The sequence below is a fragment of the Sinohyriopsis cumingii genome, chromosome 14 (genome assembly GCF_028554795.1).
Source record: "Sinohyriopsis cumingii isolate HCF-2022 chromosome 14, ASM2855479v2, whole genome shotgun sequence".
NCBI lineage: Eukaryota > Metazoa > Mollusca > Bivalvia > Unionida > Unionidae > Sinohyriopsis > Sinohyriopsis cumingii.
The window spans coordinates 47763477-47785867 of NC_142974.1; the positions used below are offsets into that span (position 1 = coordinate 47763477).

General features: G+C 34.3%; 1 protein-coding gene across 4 annotated transcripts in view; it reads left to right on the plus strand.

The window, feature by feature from the left end:
• LOC149783716 (enteropeptidase-like) overlaps window positions 1-22391 on the plus strand; it is a 220011-nt gene that overhangs the window by 138930 nt on the left and 58690 nt on the right. For 3 of the 4 annotated variants that reach the window (XM_089931966.1, XM_089931965.1, XM_089931967.1), the window contains exons 3-6: window positions 6224-6265; window positions 7787-7902; window positions 14456-14514; window positions 20250-20467. In XM_089931966.1, the coding sequence (XP_089788092.1) occupies window positions 6224-6265; window positions 7787-7902; window positions 14456-14514; window positions 20250-20467 (435 nt within the window). The remainder of the gene's footprint in view (window positions 1-6223; window positions 6266-7786; window positions 7903-14455; window positions 14515-20249; window positions 20468-22391) is intronic. The other variant, XM_089931968.1, reaches the window with a different exon arrangement.

Here is a 22391-nt window from a genome sequence, read left to right on the forward strand (position 1 = left end):
TATAGGTCAAATAAATTAGTCGGCCGCCATTTTTATTGGTGCCTCTCCAAAAAACTGTCGGTAGCGTACTCCTATTGGCCTTTAGATAGTTTAACGAGTCAACACTACTTGGCTAAAACAACAATTTTTAAGCCCCCCCCCATTTTGCAAAACGGTCCTTGGTGAGTTGCTCACCCCCACAATATCGGCCTCCATCATTTCTCGGTCTGCACCCCTATTCCTGCTTGAGATCAGAATGAAAAGGTAGATTTGTTTAACCGTCATGTGATTTGGTGCAACGTTGAACTTCATGTAGTGGAGGGAACGAATGACATCTGTGATTATGTAGCTGCATTAACAGTTGTTAAACAACATTTCACAATTGTCAGTGCAGCTTGGAGAAAATGACTAAGCAATGATACACATGTGATTGAGAATGATCATTAAAGAGAAACATTGATGATTTCGGGATTAAACTATATTAGTTATAGCCATGGGCTCCTTAATGCATTGTTTTTATTGGACTGGTATAAACGACTTGCAAAATCACTATACCAAGACAATTGAGAACACAGAGAGTTAGATTATATGTGTTCGAGGAGACATAACTATATCTCATTAGATGACTAATCAGTTTTATGTGAATAAAGACTCCTTAGCTACTCCTCGTAAAGTAGGTCTTTTTGTGATATTTGCCTCCGTTGTTGTTTAGTTTTAATAGTAAGTACTACTTAAGTTTCATTGTATATTGCAACCGTTTCTTACAATTGAGACCGCTTTAACAGCTTTATTGAGAAGGTAAAAGTCAACGATAGTTTGATACAGATTATGAGTTATACATACATCTCATTGACTAGGATGTTTAACTTACCAACACATAGTTGAATCACGCAGGAGAAAAAGAAGATAATTTGTGTATGCATAGTCGCATCCTTTAAAAAAGGAGTTGAATAAGCAATGGCGTTATTAACTGGTCCTTTCCTGTCTTCGATATGAGCCAGGTGTTTTACATATCTATTCAATACCTGGTTAACCCTTCTGATTCATTATTTGCCTCAAGTTTCTGATTTTGTTTGGAAAGGGAGGTAAAGAGGTGCAGGAAATGTGTTGTTTTTTCAGCATAATTTCCGCACCTAGATAACTTAAGAAATCTAGCCTCGATTTGAACTGTAGAGAACATAAAACATCTTATTATATATAATATATTAGTTGAAAAGACGCATCTTAATTAAGAACAAAGATTTTCTGGATGAAACGAAAACCTCTTTATTATGGATTTACAATAGCCATTGCTTCCTTTGCAGCAAAGGGACAAAAATACGAAGATGGGATGGAAAGTTTATGCTGAGACAGACACAATTCTAGATAGACAAATACAGTTTGCTTGCTAGACTAGACCAAAACTATAGAATGTTCGGAATGAAGTTATATAGTCCTTTATATTCTGATGACATTATGTTCTAATATAATGATATACTTGAATGCTATGATGTACCAATAGTCTTGAATGCCAATCAAAAATTACTTTGCATGAGTTCTCATTAATCCCAAAGCAATGATTTAGTTCAGTAATCAATGAGCTCTTTTAAATTCCATTGAACAATTTAATTAAACATTTCCTCTTAAATTATACCTTATTACAAGTGTTATGTATATTTAATTTTAATGTTTGTTTTTTATTTTTGTTATTTCATTTATGTACATAAATAATAATAGCTTCATTATTCTATACGTGCTTGAACTTATTGTCAGTATTATTATTCAAGTAAACAAGAAGACGAAAATCTGTTGATCAGGGTCAGGATGTAGGAGATTCCTAAGTAAATTTTGTAATCGATGTGTTTTAAACTTTCCCCCACGTTTGATATCTAAAGAAATACATAGTTAGTACCCTCTTGTATTGAAAAAGAAGTAGATCCATACTTGGTTTATTTTGAGAAACTTGCTGACATTTTGAAGTGGCCAAGCCAGTAGTGGACGCTATTATTACAATGTGAACTTACTGGTAAAGCTCGTGATATTTGCATTCACTGTCACTACAGCAGAATTCCGATTATGATGTGGTCATGGACTATATCATAAAGGATTATGATACGGTACCCAAGGCTTATTGACAATTATTTTAAGAGTTCTAGAAAATCAACCGACCAGATGTATGCCGAATTTGCATGGGAAAAATCACGACAATTTGATATATGGTGCTCTTCTAAAACGGTTAACAAAATTACGAAAATCTTAAACTATTCACATTAGTTGAAGAGTTCAAAAACTGTGTACATAGTGAAATAGTATAAGCATCAAGTCGAAACTTTAGGAAAACCTGCTCGTACTGCTGCCAAGTATTCCTGAGCTCATAAACTATTTTTTTTAAAGTAAGTCTTCCACTCAGCAGTCAATTGGTAAAAACAAATTTCAGCCTAAAAAGAGCCCTTCTGTATTTCAATCTGGCACACCATTTAGAAATCAATCTTCTGATAAGATTGATCAGAAATCCTTATCTCTTCCTACGTGTACCTATTGCTAGAAGAAAGGACACGTTATTTATGATTGATATAAATTGAAAACTAAGCATCATAATTAAGACATACCTATTCCAAATGCTCCTATTTATAAGAGGCCAAGTACAAGATCATGTATTGAAAGCAATATATTTGTTGGGTCTAATACACACCGGTCTGATTATATTATTGAAAATGATGAACCATTCATATAGAAGGATGCTAGATCACTCATGAGTGATTCAGCCAATCCCATCCCTATTAAAATTTTCAGGGACACACGAGTTTCTCAGTGTCATTATTATCAGGTACTTTGCCTTTTTCTGATGAGAGTGTTCTTATTCAGGGAGTAGAGTGCGACTGTGTTAATGTTCCTCTCCATTGTGTAACTTTGTCATCAGACTTAGTCTCAGGACCCGTGACAGTTTGAACATTGTTTGGTTTTCCCACTGAGGGCATTCATTTATTACTTGGCAATGACCTAGTTGGAGATAAAGTTGTGGTTAATCCATTTGTAACTGACAAGACCTGTTTGGATTAGAAAGACGACCCTATTGAAAAATTATTCCCTGATTTATATCCAGCCTGTGCAGTTACTAGAGCTATGGCAAAGAAAGCTCTTGAGAATGATGTAGATAAGGAAAATATTCCATTAGCTGACACATGCATTGGTAAGGTTTTTGATGAGGTCACTTTCGCTCCTTGTTTGGGTTACTCAAAGGATATTGATCACAGTGAAGCTCTTTTAACTACACATTCTCTTTATTGTAAACAGGGTGACAATTACTTGTCGTTGAACAGGAAAGTGATCCTGATATTTCCTGTTTGTTTCAAAGGGCCATTAGTGGAACTTAAGCTACTGAAGTTCCTGTCTGTTATTTCATTAAACATGGAATTCTTATGAGAAAATGGAGACCACCCGATGTACCTGCTGATGACGAATGGTCAGACCACTATCAAATTGTAGTTCTAAAACCTTACATACAAGAATTACTTAATCGTGGCCAAGAAACTCCATTGGCTGGTCATGTAGGGATCAATACGACTTATCACAAGATCTTAACTCACTTCTATTGGCCAAAAATCAAAAGTGATGTTAGTAAATACTATAGATCGTGTCATACATGTCAAAGGGTAGGACAACCCAATCAGAAAATGCCTAAGGTTCATCTACAACCTATTATTGCCTTTGATGAACCATTTAGTAGAATTATGGTAGACTGTGTTGTTCCCTTACCTAAGACCATGTCAGGTAACCAATACCTGTTGACCAGTATGTATGCATCGACAAGGTTTTCAGAGGCAATTCCTTTGCAGAATATAAAATCTAAAGCAATAGTGAAGGCTTTAATATAGTTTTTTTTACCCAATTGGGCCTTCCCAAATATGTCCAGTCTGATCAAGGCTCAAGTTTTATGTCTGGAATTTTTACAGGAAGTTATGTCCGACGTAGGCATCCAATAATTCAAATTTTCTGCCTATCATCCTGAGAGTCAAGGAGCATTAGAAAGATTCCATTAGACGTTAAAAAACAAGGAACTGTAGACTTCAACACCCTACGGGTTACATCATACGTCATCGTCTTCCGTCTTGAATTCTTCGTCGGGACTAGAACTTGAAATTATTTGAACATTTTATTATTAGGACTTCTAAAATTTTATTATTGGATTTTTCTTGTATTATTTTTGGATTTGATTCTTAAAACCGCAAATTCATATTTTTTTTTATTTTTACAGACTTTTTCAGGGAAATAAGTTATTACATTTTTGAAAGTTTGTTGATTTCACTCTTTCTTTTGTTATTGTTTATTCGAGCCTAAACGTGTAACACAAGAATAAATTATTTAAAAAGCAGCATTTTCCTTGTCTTGGTTCAACTTCTCATATACGTTTATTCATGGATATGAAAGAAGCGTTATATGGACGTACTGTACGGGAATTTGTATTGAGTCGAAGCCCCAACCATGGTATGACTTCTATAATACAATTTATTTTCTCAGTCTGTCTTATAACTGCCCAACGAAGTGTAATTAATCTTGTTGCATACGGTCTACTGTTGCAGTAATATTTGTGATGGCTGCCACGAAATGATGAGTCTTGCATATCAAGAGGTGTTCAACCTAGAAGTGATACGATTAATCATTAATGTTAGCACTATATTAAAAACTGTCATGAAACAACTTTCTGTACAAATCTCACTCTCCTGATCACACCAGTTTCGATAGGCTCAGATGTTAGCATCAACAACATTCATATTTATCTCAGTGATGCCACTACAACAATTTAGTTCATCGGACGTTATTTAAAGTAGAAACACAATTAAATAACATTGCTAATGCCATACAACTTTAACAAGTAGCTGAAAAATATTGATATACCGAATTTTCCTGCCTTATTACTGTATTTGCATTTAAATTCCTATTCATGGTACATGAGAAAAATACAAAATCAATCCCACTTGAGCCTCTTGTTGTTTTAGTGGTACTTTTAAATATTCTCAATTTCTAAAAAAAAACTAGTAACAATAATAATAGATAATACATTATAATTTCAATTTTTATCCATTAAATAGTTTATTCCTACTTTAAAATGACTTTCTATTTATATGAGTTAATTTTAAGGAAGTATTATCCATGAAATCAATTCATAAAGAGTATGTAAGCAAAACAGTTTTTCATTTGGGCCAATAGTTAGTGTCACATAACCAACCAAATGATATTGTCAACATTATTGACATTTAAATTTTTGTATGTAAAATACACGTGGTGCATGGTACACACACACACACACACACACACACACACACACACACACACACACACATATATATATATATATATATATATATATATATATATATATATATATATATATATATATATATATATATATATATATATATATATATATATAAGTATAGGTTCGAACTGATTTTCGCAAGTGTAAACATACGCTTTAAAATAAGTGAATTAAAAAATCAGATAGCGAGCCAAAAATATCAGTATATGTCAAAATATAGCTGTATGTTTCACAACATCCATCATCCAAGTCACTGATTTCTTTTCTAATTCATTATTTTGTTACCAAAATAGCGTGTTTAGAGATATAAATAGAGATTAAGGCGATTGGGTGATGGTTGGGATCAGTGCTCCGATATATTTGGGAAAATCCATCCTACAAATGAACGTTAGTGGTGTTCGTAAACTAGCCAGCAATGCTTCTAGATCACCACTTTTGTTAATAAAACTTTAAATGACCGGTTTTTTCCATTGAATGCACTTTACCTATGCAAATTAGCAAATGCGATTTCACATTGAAACGACTCTTAAAAAAACATGTCATTAGCTATTTTCAACTCTTTAAGGATTTTTACAAGGAAAATTGTTTATTTGTTACCACCTTAAACTTATAATCATCTCGATGACAATCAACTGTATAAACTGCCTCAGGTGAAGTAAGTTTTCCAAGACGATATTATACAGGACTCATAGCTATATGTAGAATCTATAGGTTGCGGGAATATATCAATGTGTCAAGTAAAGTACATGTCCTTTTATATTCTTCCGCTAAAAGTACTGTGAATTGTGTTTTGCCTGCTGAGTGAGGAGAGGGGCATTACAAATAGTAGTTTGTCAGGTCGTTTAATGTACTTGTAGGGATGATGTTTTAAAATTGATGTCACTGAAGCCTATTATAATATCGATGAACCATGATACAAACGTGTGATTGTAGTTTCTTCTGTTGCAGCAGCTTCACAAAGCAAGTCAGATGCGACTGCAAGGCTTGAAAGTAAGTATAAATACTAAATTCAAATCGCTCTATCTAGGAGTGCACATTATGTTTCATATAACTTAATTTAACATCGAGAGCAAAACCTCTCCTTGTTTCGATAGCGACATCTAAGTCTACCATGGACTCATTACTCAGCGTTACTGATAATAAGGCCTTCTCTCAATTTGTAACGCCCATTATCATGTATTTATCTAGAAACCTGTCTTTTATGTTATGACATCGTAACCCCAATTTAAGATATATGCTTATAATAAAAGAAATTAATATAACTGTAGTTTTGCATCATGAATATATTCGTAAATGAAACTGTAAATTTTAAAACTTGAATAATGCTAAATTACGGTATAAAAATACTGACATAGAAAGGACGTTTTGGTGTCCACTCACTGTTGGATACTGTACTTCTCCTGCGTTAAGTATATATTGAGGTCAAAACATCGTTTACAAATGTTTTTCTTTTAAGGAAGCATATGACCCTTTGAAACAATTGCAATAGTTACACCCAGTCATTAGTGCAGATATAGTGTAATCTATTTTTCTGTAAGTGTTTATATGCATTTTATTTTTTTTGTCTGATATACAAATACTTCATATAATTGTTACATTATGTAATTTCATTGTAGCAAATATATTATCTTAAATAAGGTAATGGATACATATATTTTCTCACTTGCAGTGATAACATCAGTAACATCAAAATTAAGGTTGTTCGAGCGAACGAATTGCAAAGTTATTCTTTTGTTTATTGGACTAGAATACTAGAAGTTTGTTACGCTAGAGTGAAACTTTAACAATCGAAACTCTGCATAAAGCCTATTCAGCTTAGCGCAATGAATTTAATGCAACTGCTTAAAAACTACCATAGCATATAGATTATCATTTAAATACTATAATGTTTCTACATATGATACATATCTGCCACTTAACTCACTGGGTGATATCAGTCTGATAAATACTTTTTGCTTAGGCTACATAGATAATATATTGGGGCAGATAGTGTATCGCCAATGCAGAGAGAGGAAGCTGATCAGTTCAGTATGGTCATATACATCACTGAGACATTGTATATTAATTGTCACTGTGCTGATAATCATGAGGCTAAAGTTACACAAATCTACCAGAATAATAGTCCATTAAGTTCATAGTGTGGCATTATATTGAACTCATTACAGATACTTGTGTGTAAGAGGAAATATATCAGATCACACTAAATTATGTGGAGAAAATTAATAACCTCTGTCAAGTAAAAACTTCATCGACTTCCAAATGTAGTTTTATTACAAAGTTCTCTTTTTGAGATTCTTCGTCTTATTACTATACGCCTAGTGTTTATACTGTAATGCACATGGCATTTATGTTGTGCTAGAAACCCCACACAATATAAAACGAATGATTTGTGTCATCCAACACATACAGATAATAAAGTTTTAATAGCCATTGGTTTTATTTTATTTTGTATGTTTATCTAAATTACAAAGGGTGGCCATAGTTTAATGTATTTTATGTTCTCTTCGACAGTTTCCAAGATGAAAGCATTCCAGGGAGAAGTTAGGATAGAACAGGAATGGAATGAACTCCTTAAAGATCCGAACTCAGATTTATCAAAAGAGAAGGTCCACAACTTTACCTCTGCTGTGAGATTTTTTTGACATTTTATTAATTCTTCCCAATTTGTGTTTTATGGCGCGATTTAGACGTCACTGTTCGAGCAGTGGCACTAGAGCCAATAAATTCTAGGACAGAACCGAAAGGTTTATTCTATTATTGAAACATATGAGAGCACCAAAAGCAGGATGAGACTTTCTGAATAAACACAATAGTGTAGATAAAGATACGGATGGAAAATATGTTTTGATATTTGGACCTTCTGTCAATACTTGTAAGCACATTTCGGGAAATAATCACCAGTTTTGCAATGACTGGATGTAGTTACTAGTAAGTTCCTGAAATCTGCTCTCAAATACATCCGTTTTTACCTGACCAACTGTCTGTACCAGATTGTTCAGGCAACAGTTGGTTTCCTTGTACAGTGGTAACTACGTATAATAACATTCAGTTTACCACTGCATGTAATATGATACAGATGTGGTCATGATCTAACTATATTGCTTTCCTGATACCTTGTACACAACGTGAGCCATACACATAGACCATACCATAACCGAGGTACGAGTTGCACAGGTACTCTCTATATCTTAGGCTAGTTATGTCCGTTGATTGTTATAAGAGATAGAGGAGCTGACATACTAGTTCACTGCCCTTTAAATGACTGTGATGGGAATATACTCAGCTATAACAAGTGTGTTGCTGGCGAATTTATACTCTTTTATGTATAAATTACAATGATGTTATTGCAGTTGCTGTTTTAGGTTAATATGTTTCAACACATGATATACTATGCATGGTTGACAGTATGTTTGTAGGATCAAGTATTGCTTTTTTAAGAAAGTTAGGCAGAAACGTCGATCTGTGTCAGTACTATGTTGATGATGTTGATGATGTGACATCGTTTTCAGTATTCCTGCAATGCTTACTATATCTTGAAAAAGTTAATGAATACCTTTGCAGTTTAAGTTCATTGCAAGTTTGGGATTTTTTTATTCATAACAATCAATAACAATGAATATTAGCTTTTCATGCACCCAGTATGATATTACTTTATTCCCCTTCTGTCAATGACTATATTTTTAATTGATTAGGATAACAAACTTATTGATGTAATATAATTTATAGACTGATGCTCATATAAAAAATATTTGAAATTGTCAATTGAACTAAATTGACCTAACCTACGACTCTGACTGCTATCTCTTAGGGGAGTTACGGTTCGCATACTTTTTAACAATTTTGTTTGCGGAGAAGCGGACATAGCATGCTCACGATTATTACGTTGAGACAGTATTAATTTATATAACTGAAGAGCGAATTTGTATTTATAATCCTTGCTTTACTAGCATGTATTTCTTAGAATGTTGTCACTGGTGGTTATTTCATATATTTGCTTTGATCAATATTTTGTTGTAAGGAATAGTTTACAACATATGTGACTTCTTATCAAATGCTGAGAATTAGAATATTCCAAACTTCGGGTAAAAATGTCAAGTTGCAGATGAACACATTGGCGATATATTCGTTTTAATCACCAGATTTCATATCTGTTTTGGAAATATTCAGCGAAAGGATCTTTTGCATTTTTATCAGACAAAAGCGAGATCCACACATGCCCTTGCGTTATACTTGAGTTCACACGTTATCCAGTCACTCAATTAGTTGCTTGCTGAAGAGAATCAATGATAATGTCGTATCACGTCATAAATGCCTTGGTTCGGTCTTTACATACTATAGTTGAGGTCTTGTTAATGCACCGTTATGAAACATGTTTTATGTAACGTCATTTCTTATAACATGACTCGTTACACGATTGAATGTTATTTCTCGCATGAACGATGTTGAAATGTGGAAGCAGTAAATCACATGATGATCATATTGAAAGATCAGCTTAAGGGAAAATTTTACTTACAGCAGGTGATGGTTCTCAAGACATATCGAAATCTTGTTTTCTGGTCTTATATTCGACTACAATAATAGTCACAGTTTCATGTAAAATTAATTATATACCATATACTAATATTATAAACGGAGTTATCATGTAAAACACTTGTATACTACTGGCGACTAGCGAACCTGGATTCAGTTTGATTTGTTTCTGTTAGATGAGTTCCGATAATCGTATCATTGAACCTAATACAACTGTTATTGTATGGACAAATACTTAAATAACTATATAGATACATATATAAGAAATCATAATCCCGGAAACGTAAGTTCATATGCAAAAACGTGTGTTTCGTTAGCATGTTAACTATATCGTCACCACATTCGGAATGCATCAGAGGTTGGCTTGTCAAGTCATTGAAGAGACACAAGATAAATATGGAGAAATAAAAATTATTCTTTTCTTCTAAATTAAGTAGAATTCAACATTTTATATCCATGGGAGATCCATACAGCAATAACCGGCTACTGGAAGCGCTATACGTTGCCCTTTCTTAACCAGGAATACTAGATCATGGCTTCCTGATTGGAAAATGCACAATGTTGCATTTAAGATTATTGGTGCTCTGAAAACCTTAAAACAAAATCAGCTGTTACATGGCCAAAAATTAGCCTTTCAATTTAACTAGCATTTATCGTAATTGGAAACTTAACGGCCAAGCTCACTATGCTTGATAATGCTGAATATATCATACAAATGTCTAACAATAGGTTAACACCAACTTATAAACAAAATGCAGGACTCACGAAATTCAAAACTTGTTTTCTACTTCACTTTAGAGTTAAGAGCGTCTCGTTTGTACACAGGAAGACATATTGACTGATTTGTAGCTTATACAATTGAATACAATTCCTATAGTACAGTATCAAATTAAAATGAAGCAATAAAAGTACAACTGCCAGATTGCTGAGGCAAGGCTAGATGGCGCTGTTATTCTACAGAGTATGCATTCCGAGATTCTCAGCCTGATCTGACTCAGTTATGGAGGTTGCTATTTATTTCAGAGTCTGATTCTGGAAGTTACAATGAAGATAACATTTTGATGTTCCCGGCTCTGAAGGCACAAAAGCTGTCTTTGCAACGAATCTAAAATCTTATTTGATGTCGGGTATCATAATCCCGGAAGTGTAAGGCAATCAATCCGCAGTAATATTCGTGCAAAACTCAAGCTCGACAGACACATCACTTAAGACGTATTCAGCACTTAATATGCCCGTGTAAAACTATATAAAAGTTATGTAATGCCTAATCTTTTCTTATTTCGCAGGACAATTTCTAGGTATTCACTATATTTATGATGCTAGTGAAAACAATTGTAGTACATCTAGGAAACATGTAAGAAAACGTCCGCGTGCTTCATCCGAACTAAGTGGATAGGCTACTCTTTCTTAGAACCTGGATTGCGAACACATATCTATTGAGACACATTTATCCCAGTCTTTAATGCCGACATTAAATTGGTTTCACATGAATATACTTATGCTCGTATTGACATGAATTATCACTTACGATTTCCTATTGTATCAAGTCGGTCCTAATTGTGCTAATTTGTTATCCAGGATAGCTGTCAAATTGCCATCTTGAGAACGCGGTTGGGCAACTTTTATGTTCAGTGATCTTTTTAACATGTGATATTCAGCAAAGACAGCTCATGATTTCTTGTCTTGGTCTAAGTGAAACAAGTTCCTAGCCAGCATCCTATAGAGCCACCGCTATGCCACCGCAAAACTCGTGTTTTGATGCCCCCTAGGGATGGAAGTTCACATCGACATCGTTCTTTCACAACATATTTATCATGTAGCCAAGTTGGTGAAAATGCTTCGTACATTAACCATGTTCGCCACGTGGATTCAATACAGCTTTAAATATTACATGTCCTGTATTTTTTCGAATACTTATTTGTAACACCTCTTTCAGCACGAACACCTACTGTATACCTTACTGTCACAAGTTCTTTTGAGAGATCCACAGAAGTTAGCACTTTTTCAGTGACAACAAGAGCAGCGACGCCGTTGTAAGCGTTGCTATGTTCTTGTAAGTTGGATACACAGCGACACAGATGCATTTAAAATAGCAGGTTCTGCAGACCGTTTATCCCAATATTTCTGGTGAATGATGTGCATGTTAGACCCCACGAGGAGGCATATAGTATTATACTTGTAAAATTGTACATTTATAATTCCAGTGATTCAACGTTTGCTTTAATTGTAATAATACTAATAAGTTTTCAATAATTTAAGCCGCCGGCACATATTAAAATGTACAATGCAAGTAAATATAATGTGCTCTGTGGTTTAAAGAAGTTAAATATGGTGTTCCTCATGAGTATAGATCTATAATGTCCAATAGTTTATCATTGGTTTGAGTAATAAAATATTGTCTAAGACGAAAAGTAATTGATTTAGTAAGAAAGATTTCTTATAATTAATACATTGGTATGATTCTTTAGGGATGCAAATGTTTCTACAGACGGAAAGAGATAATAAACTTCACTGAAGTATTTCTTTCTTATATGGTCGTAAGCTGGGCAAACACTGAAAAAATGGACTTCACTAAATAATCATTATTTTTTTCCGGCAAAGTTCACAATACCTATCATTCCTCTTAATCCTGCTATGCTTTCCTGTCTCTAGTTTCAACTATGCGCTGTTCATTTAAATTTAGCAAGTAATTTCCTAAGAAGATACAATAATCCAAATGAGAGGTATTGTCCAGTCCTAATTCGGTTTTATACGTGCTATAATACACACATTTATGTAAGTTCTTTACATTGCCAGTGTTGTAGTGCCGAATCCTTAATTCGTTGCAAAAATAGTGAGAAAAATTGTTTATCGTCTCCAACATCTTGATTTAGCCTAATATACCTAAATCCGAAACAAAATAACATGTCTTTAATGTTGGCAACCCAGGTGACATGGTTAGTTGTATCTAATATTTTCAATATTAAATAGCATTGGTGTAGGTATCGAGTTGAATGCATTCTTACGACCGTCAACAAGTATTTAATGCAACGTACACAATACGAGGTATAAAGTGGTATCTTCCGCACTCCCCTAACACAGTAGCATTATTGGTAGATTTAGGAACACCTAAATACTGTTTGCAAAAATGTATTGCACAATTTCCATATCTCAACTAAATTAATATTCCTAAATTTCTGACCCATAGCAAGCAATTGGTTTTATTACCGAATGAATCATTTTAATTGCATCATCTCCACTAAAGCAGCCGAATCGTTTTTGATAATTCAAAATCTTTGAAGCTGTAGTCTTTGCCTGAGCGGTTAGTATCTGCTTTGATTTCGTTCAAACCAACTTTGGGGTGAAAATTAAACCCATGTACTTGTAATACGGCAAACATTAAATACGACTTTCCTTGAAACAAACATGACCCTTTTTGCTTGAAATATCCCCCTTTCTGAAAACAATGATTTACTTTTATTGACATTAACCGTCATAGTTCGATAAAATTTATTTGGTTCTTAAGCAGCTTTACTGTATCGGCGCAATTAGCAACATCAATAGCGTAAAGTATTGCAAAAATATCATCAATACCTTCTGCGATAAATATATCTTTGTTGCATTCGAGCTTCAGATATCATTCATAAAACGGGAATATATAATAGGGCTTAAAACACAACCTTGCCTAGTACCTAATGTACATTAAAATTAAGTACTTAAACCTTTGGGTGTTCGGACACAGCTTTTTAGATTTTTGTACATATCTATTAAAATGTTTACTATTTTACCATTCGTACCCTTACATATTATTGACGACCGTAATCTATCATGCTGTGCTTTATCAAAAGCGTTTATAAAATCTATAAAAGAGACTATAAAATCTACCGTTTGCTTTGGAAATGTATTTCTGAGCTAAAGCTGAATAATGAAGACATTGTCGCGTGCGGAGTATCTTTTCCTAAAGTCTGCCTTTGCTTCGTCTAAAACACCACTGTCTTCCTCCCACGGGTATATACGAGTTTCAATATATCAGTTAAGACTTTGCATAGAGTATCAGTAAGATAAATAAATACCTCTGTAATTATTTTGATAGTTCTGGTTGCTTCATTTATATGTAGGATAGATAATACTCTTCGCCCGCTGTGAAGTAAAATAACCGGATTAAAATATGTAATTGAAAATATCATTAAAGAATGGTGAGCTTGTTTCCTTGGTGCACTGATAAAAACAAGTAGAGATCATATCAGGTCTAGTGGTTTTGCTTTTGACTTTAAGTAAACTTCTCATAATTTCATCATTTGTAATTAGATTATTTAAGTCATCAACCTGTAAGTGAGGTCGATCTTTAATTACATTATTGTCATAGTCATCTAACTCGCACACAGGCTTTATCAATAAGGATTTAAATTATTCATAGCAGTTTTAGGGGAAAATTTATTCTACTTTTTATTGATAGTAATGCGTTTCCCATTCAAAATATGCCAAAACTGTCTAGCATTTTTCCTCACTTGAGTTAATTTGTTCATCTATAATTCTCTAGTGTTATCTTTTCTTGAGTGCGATTATTGATTTAAAAGCTGTTGCTTTAAGTCACGTAGTTACATTGTGTTAAAATTCGAATTCCATTAGTACACATAATTTCTATTTTGTCTTCTTTGCTTTATACTTAAGATGGGAGCAGTATGTAGAAACAGTCCAGGATACAACTACACAGTTGTGGATGGCTTCAGGTAAGTGCGATTATTTCAGTATTATTCTTGAAAATATAGATACATATACACACACATGCACACACACACAGACACACACACACACACACACACACACATATATATATATATATATATATATATATATATATATATATATATATATATATATATATATATATGCGCACAATGGGCTGTTGTGTAGTAATAACCTTTCAAATACATACTCCATGTATTTGTGTTGAATGAATTCATACGGTTCATTGCTTACGAAAACTCATTTTCATTGGAGACAAGGAGTATTATCCTTCAAGGTGTTTGAAAACAAAATAATAAGCAATTTAAATATTATACCCAAACTCTTTACAAAAAAAGGGTGTACACATGTTTTCTGCTAGTAAATGTATTTACAGTGTAGTTATAAATATAGATTGCAGCTGAGTGCATCAGTCACATTCAGTAACTAATTTCCAAACATTAGAGGCATGATTAGTATTAAATTGCACATTGAAATATATTTTCTTGATATGAAGGTTAAGATAATTGAAACAAAACATAGCATTAATTAGCTTTACATAAAGTTCCCTGTAGGAAACAAAACAATGCACAATTGTTTTAGATTTGGTCCTGGAAGCTCCATGGTTACTGTCTTTTAAAACTATGGTCTTGGGAAATAGAGCATTAATTTACACCTCCTAAATCATGGTGTTCTGAGCAACTATATCCCACATACCAAAGCACGACTACCCTTTTTTAAAATCACCTATCACCAAACGTTAACCGGGGGAGGAGAGAGTGTAACATTTTTTAGAGCACGTCTCAAAGAACAAAAGTCAGTTTTGAGATTCGTTACTTATTACTGCTTTCAGCAACGTATAAACAAGCAGGAATGAGATTTTCTCGTAAAATGTGGTCAGTACAATTCACACATGATCAGTTGCTGCAATTAAAATTACATCCTGGTGGTAAATTATGAGCCCTTCTGGGGAAGTAAATGAAGATGATCGGAAGGAAATGTCATCAATATTATGACTACTGTGATTGCTAACATAGCTAACTACGGCTTAAACATGGGGTTTTAAAGAAAATACGAAGCGAGTTGTGAAATGACCGTATGGAAATAGTGTCTATTTCATGTCTCATGTGTGATCATTTTGGAAAGCCTGTTATTACAGCTCCTCAGTCACGGAGTACCGTAGTGCCATTTATGTCGCAATGAGTTTGCAATAATGACGCATAGTTTGTCTTAATTAAAAGGAGTTTTGATCTGTGCATCAACATGGCCACAGCTAAAATAACAAACCTTCTTGCTGATATGCCGCCTGAACCAGACGACCATTTGAATACGTGCAATTTACTTGAAGAAATCAGTATCTATGGTTCTTGGTAAAAAAATATTATTGATTTAGTGTACTTACTGATATGTGTGAGGCACATAACTCAGATATTTCCAGCGACCAGTCCACAAAAACATAATTCGGATAATTTACTTTCGCTTAAACTCTTGGCAGTTTCATGGGCCAATGAGTATACTATCTCTTGTTTAATCTTTCTGCATAATATAAAGTATTACCTAAATCGCTCGTTTAAAGTGCTGCCAATCGCAGTCATTACTAGTTGCTTTTTCTGTATGGACCTGCTTACTGGTGCAAACGGCGATCCCACAAATGGTTCTTAACTTGAATAGTGTTGGAAACAGCGGAATATATTGTGAACGTCTGCAAGTCTATTTATAGCATCTAACCTATAATCCATTGAAATATAAACCAAGTTCACATTTAAAATGACATAAAACCGGACCTCTCAATATATTTCGAGCATTCCTCTAAATTTCCAATGAGCAAATCACTTGGATTAAATTAGAGCAATTTGAACACGGAATACACATAATTGTTATACTTATGCATCTCTGGTGGGTCATATAATGCTCCTTGTGTCCACCCATCACTATGTTCATTCTTCCGTCCACCCTTTCATCTGGCGGTCTTTAGTAAAACTAGTCATTGCAGTTGCTAGCTTTACTGGTATTTAAACATATTAGTGTATGTGATGGTATGTTGTCCATCATTGTAGCAATATAACCGGTTGGATTTCGGATTTATAACAGAACACTTTTGATGTTAATGCAAATACAATGTTTAATGATAAATGACTTCAATGAGAAAAGAATTATGATTAATACATGCGTGTATAAGATCCAAATATTGGACAAATTAACATAATCCACACTAACTTAATAATGCAACAAATGAAACTACAAATTAATGACCTTACACAGCACGAGAACAAAAGTGAATGATTCAAAGTAATTTCAAACGACGAAAGGAATGACGTGTTCTACTCAAATATTATTACTGAATTCACTCAAATAGTGAAAAATGAGGTATTTTACTCAAATAGTAAAATCATGAAAACAAAGGACATACATCGTACAAAATATCTTTACAATTCCAAAACACTTGGTATTACAAACCCACAAATTAGACCACAGCAAAATATTACAATTATGGAGTTACCCACTCCGTCACTAGCACACTTGTCTACCAGTCACACTGGTCAATCAAGCAGTCAGTATTCCATGTATTCCCCGACCACCATTCAATTCCTTGGTCAATCAAGTAATCAGGAGCCACCAATCGGTGAGCAACTCCATATCACCTGCTACTCGATCAGCAACACTGTTCACTCAGCTTTACGGCTGCTATGGTTCAACTTTACAGCTGATAGGGTCAACTTCAAAGTTTTAGCTCTACAGCAAGTACCACGTCAACTCCGATCAGCTGAATACATCTAACACCGTGTACTATGCATGACACGGCATATACGATATAACCTAATGTCGTTATATACGGTAAGCTATACAGATTACATTATCGGCACAATAATAACAAAACAATATACAGGTTCAGAAGTGAACCTCCCCGTGCCCGATAATAATCCTACGGTCTTAAACGTTTCTTAACATTACAAATTTATATTGCTAATATAAATCTCTTGCTAAGTCGCAAACAAGAATAGAAAATATTTGAATCATACTTTGCTTTGTTCAAGTACAAGAGCGGCTGATGATCCGTTTGTATGGTAAAATCCTTCATCAAATATATGTATGGAATTTGCCTATCCCCCATACGAAGGCTATGACTCCTTCTCAATCATGGAGTAGTTTTGCTCCCTAGCGAGCAATTTCCTAATTGTATAATCAATGGGTAATTTAATCCCCTCTTGTTCCTTTATCAAAACAGCTCCAAGTACCATATCGGACGCATGAGTCTTCAGCAGAAACGTTTTGTTTAATTCTGGCAAAGTTAAGATTATTCACTTACCAATTTCTGTTTTAAAGGGTGAAACGCTTTTTCATATCACAAACCTACGTGAACGTTAATCGGTTGCCCTTTCCTAGTCAAGTCTGTTAATGGCTGGCAGTAGCCGCAAAATTGTGAACTAATTTCCTGTAAAACACAATCAAACCTAGGAAAGATTTTAACTGTTTCTTGGTTTCTGGTCTAGGTGCATCTCTGATTGCTCCTATTCGGTCTGGGTGAGGTTTCAACTGGCCTCGTCCACTTACAAGATGGCCCAAACAGTATAGGTTAAAATATCCTATACTACATTTGGATGACCTAGCTGTAAGATTTGCGGTGTGAAGTGCATCGAATAGATCCCGTAATACCTTAACATTTTCATCTCAGGTATATGTATAAACAAAGATATCATCTACAAAACTGTCGACATTTCCATACCGTGTAACAGTTTGCGTATGAGACGAATGCACGACGCACCAGCGTTGACAATACAGAAAGACATGACTTTAAATTGATAAAGACCTTTGGGAGTCACGAATGCCGTTAACTCACGGACAGTATCAGAGATCGGTACATGCAAATATCCCTTGGTAATTTCTAACTTGGAAATTTGTTGGTGACCTGCCAACTTTGAAATAAGCTTTCTATGTCTGGCATTGTTTCTGCATCAATCACGGTGATTTTGATCAGTTGCCGAAAGTCAATGCAAAAACTGTTTGTCCCGTTTTTCTTTCTGACTAAAACCACGGGGGTCGAATACGTGGAACTGGAAGGATCGATCACTGCCTGGGCTACCATTTCACCACTTCTTCATTGGTTGTCTCCCGAGCATAAAAAGCTTATTGGATATCCTTTAATCCTGATCGGTTCCGATGTATTCAACTTGAACTCGTGTTGAATCAATCCAGTACGGCCTGATTTGTCCGTAAACACGTCTGGGTATTGGGACAAACCTCCTAGTGATGCGTACACTGACCCTCGGATAAATCCATTCATACGTTGATCTGTTCTATACCTTCTTTCCCTACTTGACTGGAGAAGTCATGGGCCATTTCGGTACTGGAGACGACCTATCCTTTATCACCGCTATAAAGAATACATTGAAGACCACTATATCAATTGTTTGACTAGGTCTTTCTACGTAGAGTTTGAGCATATTGGCGAGAAATATCTTGGGCCTACCTTCCATGTGAATGACGTAGTCCATTTCGCCTTTCACTTGTTTCCATTGGACTAGCAGCTTGTTTTTATTAGTAGGGAGAAGCACCAACACTTGATCGCCTACATCAAACTTCTTGTTCCGCGTTCCTCGGTTGCAAAACTTAGCGTACTTGCGACTAGATTTCGCGAGTTCGTCTGGAGCCATTCGACATATACTCTATAGCCTTTCGCGCAAATCTACCACACATTGGTAGTTGGTCTTAATATCTTCGTTTGCCACCTCGTCTGACCACATTTCGTGTGGAATATGCATAGGACCATGAACTGTCCTTCCGTACAATAGTTCAAACTGGGGGAAGCCTAAACGTTATTGAGAAATCTCACGATGTGTGAACAGAATTGCTTTCCGGTACCTATCACAATCATTGGGTCTTTCCTCACCAATTGCACATAGGGTAGTAGGCTGTTGTGCACAACTGTTTAAGGGACAACAACCTACTAATTTATGCGATGTGATCTAAGGTAAATTGCGCTCCAATTGCGTCAGAACCCCCTCGGGCACTACGACCCTTCTGAACATGTCTACATATATATATATATATATATATATATATATATATATATATATATATATAATAATAACAATAATAATGCCTTTTTATACCGCCTAATCTTTAAAAACTCTAAGCGCTTTACAACATTAGACAACACCTATAACATAAAAAACATATATAATGATATGATTACAAAAACAAACACTATGACATTAGAAAACATAAAAAACATGCTGAAAATATTTAAGGTAGGAAACATTATTAGGACTTGAAGTTTGTTCTTGCAGTCGAAATAAGTGAGCTTTGAGAGCACTCTTGAATGGGAGCACTGTATATTTGTGTCTAAGTTCAGTGGGCAATTGATACATCTATCTATCTATCTATCTATCTATCTATCTATCTATATATATATATATATATATATATATATATATATATATATATATATATATATATATATATATATATATATATAGTTTGGATTTATTCGGTTTGAAAAGACGTAATTAAAATTAATTATTAAAATTTGGTATTCCTTTAAGCGTTCACTAGGCAGTTTTCCCTGAATGTGTCAAATTTGTACTAAATTGGGGTCTTTTTCTGTATCAAAAAAGTACTTGGTTTCATTGATTGGAATGGTAAAATAATCGTCAGTATATATTTATTTCACTTACCATTAATGCTAGTGTCCATGTGTCGCTCCATACATGCATTCCATATACTTCAATATTTCTTATAGGAATGGCAGCATCGTTGTGAGCTTTAGAATCATTTGGGTTGCCAAATATATCAAAGAAATTGACACTTCAGCAGGAGTTATTGAAAATGGGCAGCAAGGGCATGTAATCAGTGAAATTGAAATGAACCCAGTGGACACTGCTAAGCTGATAAAGCTGATAAAGGATGAGCTGCCAAAACATCTTGGTACAGTTGTGACACATGTATCAGAATTAGAAGGTAATGTTTTCTTTGATCGTGAATCGCTCTCAGTTTTTTCAAATGAGTTAAAGGTTAAATGTGAAGAATATCCATCTTTGTGTGAGCTTTAATATTTTTAGTTGAAATATCCAATTCTCAAATCAGAGACAACCATGCTTTATAATTATTTTAGCACTTTGTATAAAATAAACGATTTCTCTGAATGTTTTCATTGTATCAATGGCTATTGTTTCGTTCAGAATGAAGATGCCAATAAATGTGAAGAACAAAATATTATATTACAGTTTGAATTGGCACATGTTAGAACGTGGTATCATGAATATTTGTAAACAGATAGAAATGGTTGACATATGCAAATTCCCTACAAAATACTGACGTTGAATCTCTAGCCTTACTTAAAATTGCGTAATGCTGTGCTTTTATATTTACATCGCATTAAACAGTAAGTAGCGACTATCCATGTCAACGTGGTATTTTACTATTTAAATGTTCCTTTTCCACACGGGATTAAAACAATCAAGGATCATATCATTATATTCTATTAACATTATGATTACATACTATATACATCATTCAAAGTCTGTTTTTATGACATTTGTATCACGGTGTGTATTCGAGTCACGAGGGCATGCATCAATGGCAATGTTCTTTGGGATTGGGTGATCGATTGGAATGCGTATCAAATCATGCTTTGTATACCAGAACACTTACACGTGCCGGCCTTGTTTATACAGAAATTCGGCATTCGCATTTCGGTGGTATGGCCTCATCATATTGAACCCAAGGAGTAAAGGCGACGGAAGAGAGTGACAGGGTTATATATCCTTTGATTATCATCACATTAATACAATACATGCAAAACCTTTTAAAATATATTGCAACAAATACAACTTGCTGCAAGACAATGTGCTGAAACTGAAATATCAAAGCTGACAGAATATGGCATTAATGCAAAATATTAATAAAAGAAACTGAGTGATCCCTGTCAAAGTTTGTCTGAACCAGACTGCTCAGTAAGGTTATATTTTGATTTGTTTCAAGATTTAAATGACTACGCTGTTAAATCTTTTCCAGATATTTTATAGTAGTAATCATTTATCTGGAACCAAATGTATGGATTAGAAATCGGGTTAATGGTACATTTGAATTAAATAAAGAAATATGCATTAACCATACTTTCAATAGCCCAATGTAAACTGTAGCAGCGGCACTTATTATCTCATAAGTCTCTAAAATGCAAAGGTGACCGTTGCATTTTGCTGTCCCTTGGAGATAGCATATTATCCTTTCATGAAAACATTTGTTATTCACAAGCCTATGACGTTTTCAACATTTTAAAATATAATTTGGCAAATGTTAATTTGAAGCTCAATTGTGACAAATACAACTTGGTTCGAAATGAGGTTCAATTTCTATGTCCCTCTATAAATGATGCTGGTGTTGTCACATGCATATCAGAAAGTAAAGCAGAAAAAGTTTGTCAGACTCATAAAACAGTCCGAAGCAAGATATTTTGTTGATTTGGCAAGTTACTATCGGTGGTACGTTTCTTAAATGGCTTTACCTATTTATGAAATACCTGAAAATGGAGAAAACATGCAAGGGTTGTGGAATGTGAGCAGACATTCAATGATATAAAACATATACTGATAAATGCACACATCTTGGCATTTCAACAGAAAGTTAACGATGCATTTTAGAGGATACATAAGGTCTTAAACAGAAACTAAACGTTGTCCGCCATGATAATAATTTGACTTTACGAAGGTACACGTTTACCTCTTAGATTTTTCCAAATGTTCAGAAAAAAAGAAATTAATTCTTCATTGAGATTACATTAATGTGTTTTGCGATGACCTCCTTAGAATGTGCATCAATCAAAGGAATTAAGACAAATTAAGACAAATAAAATTTAAGATTGAGAAGTTGTTAATATTTCCAA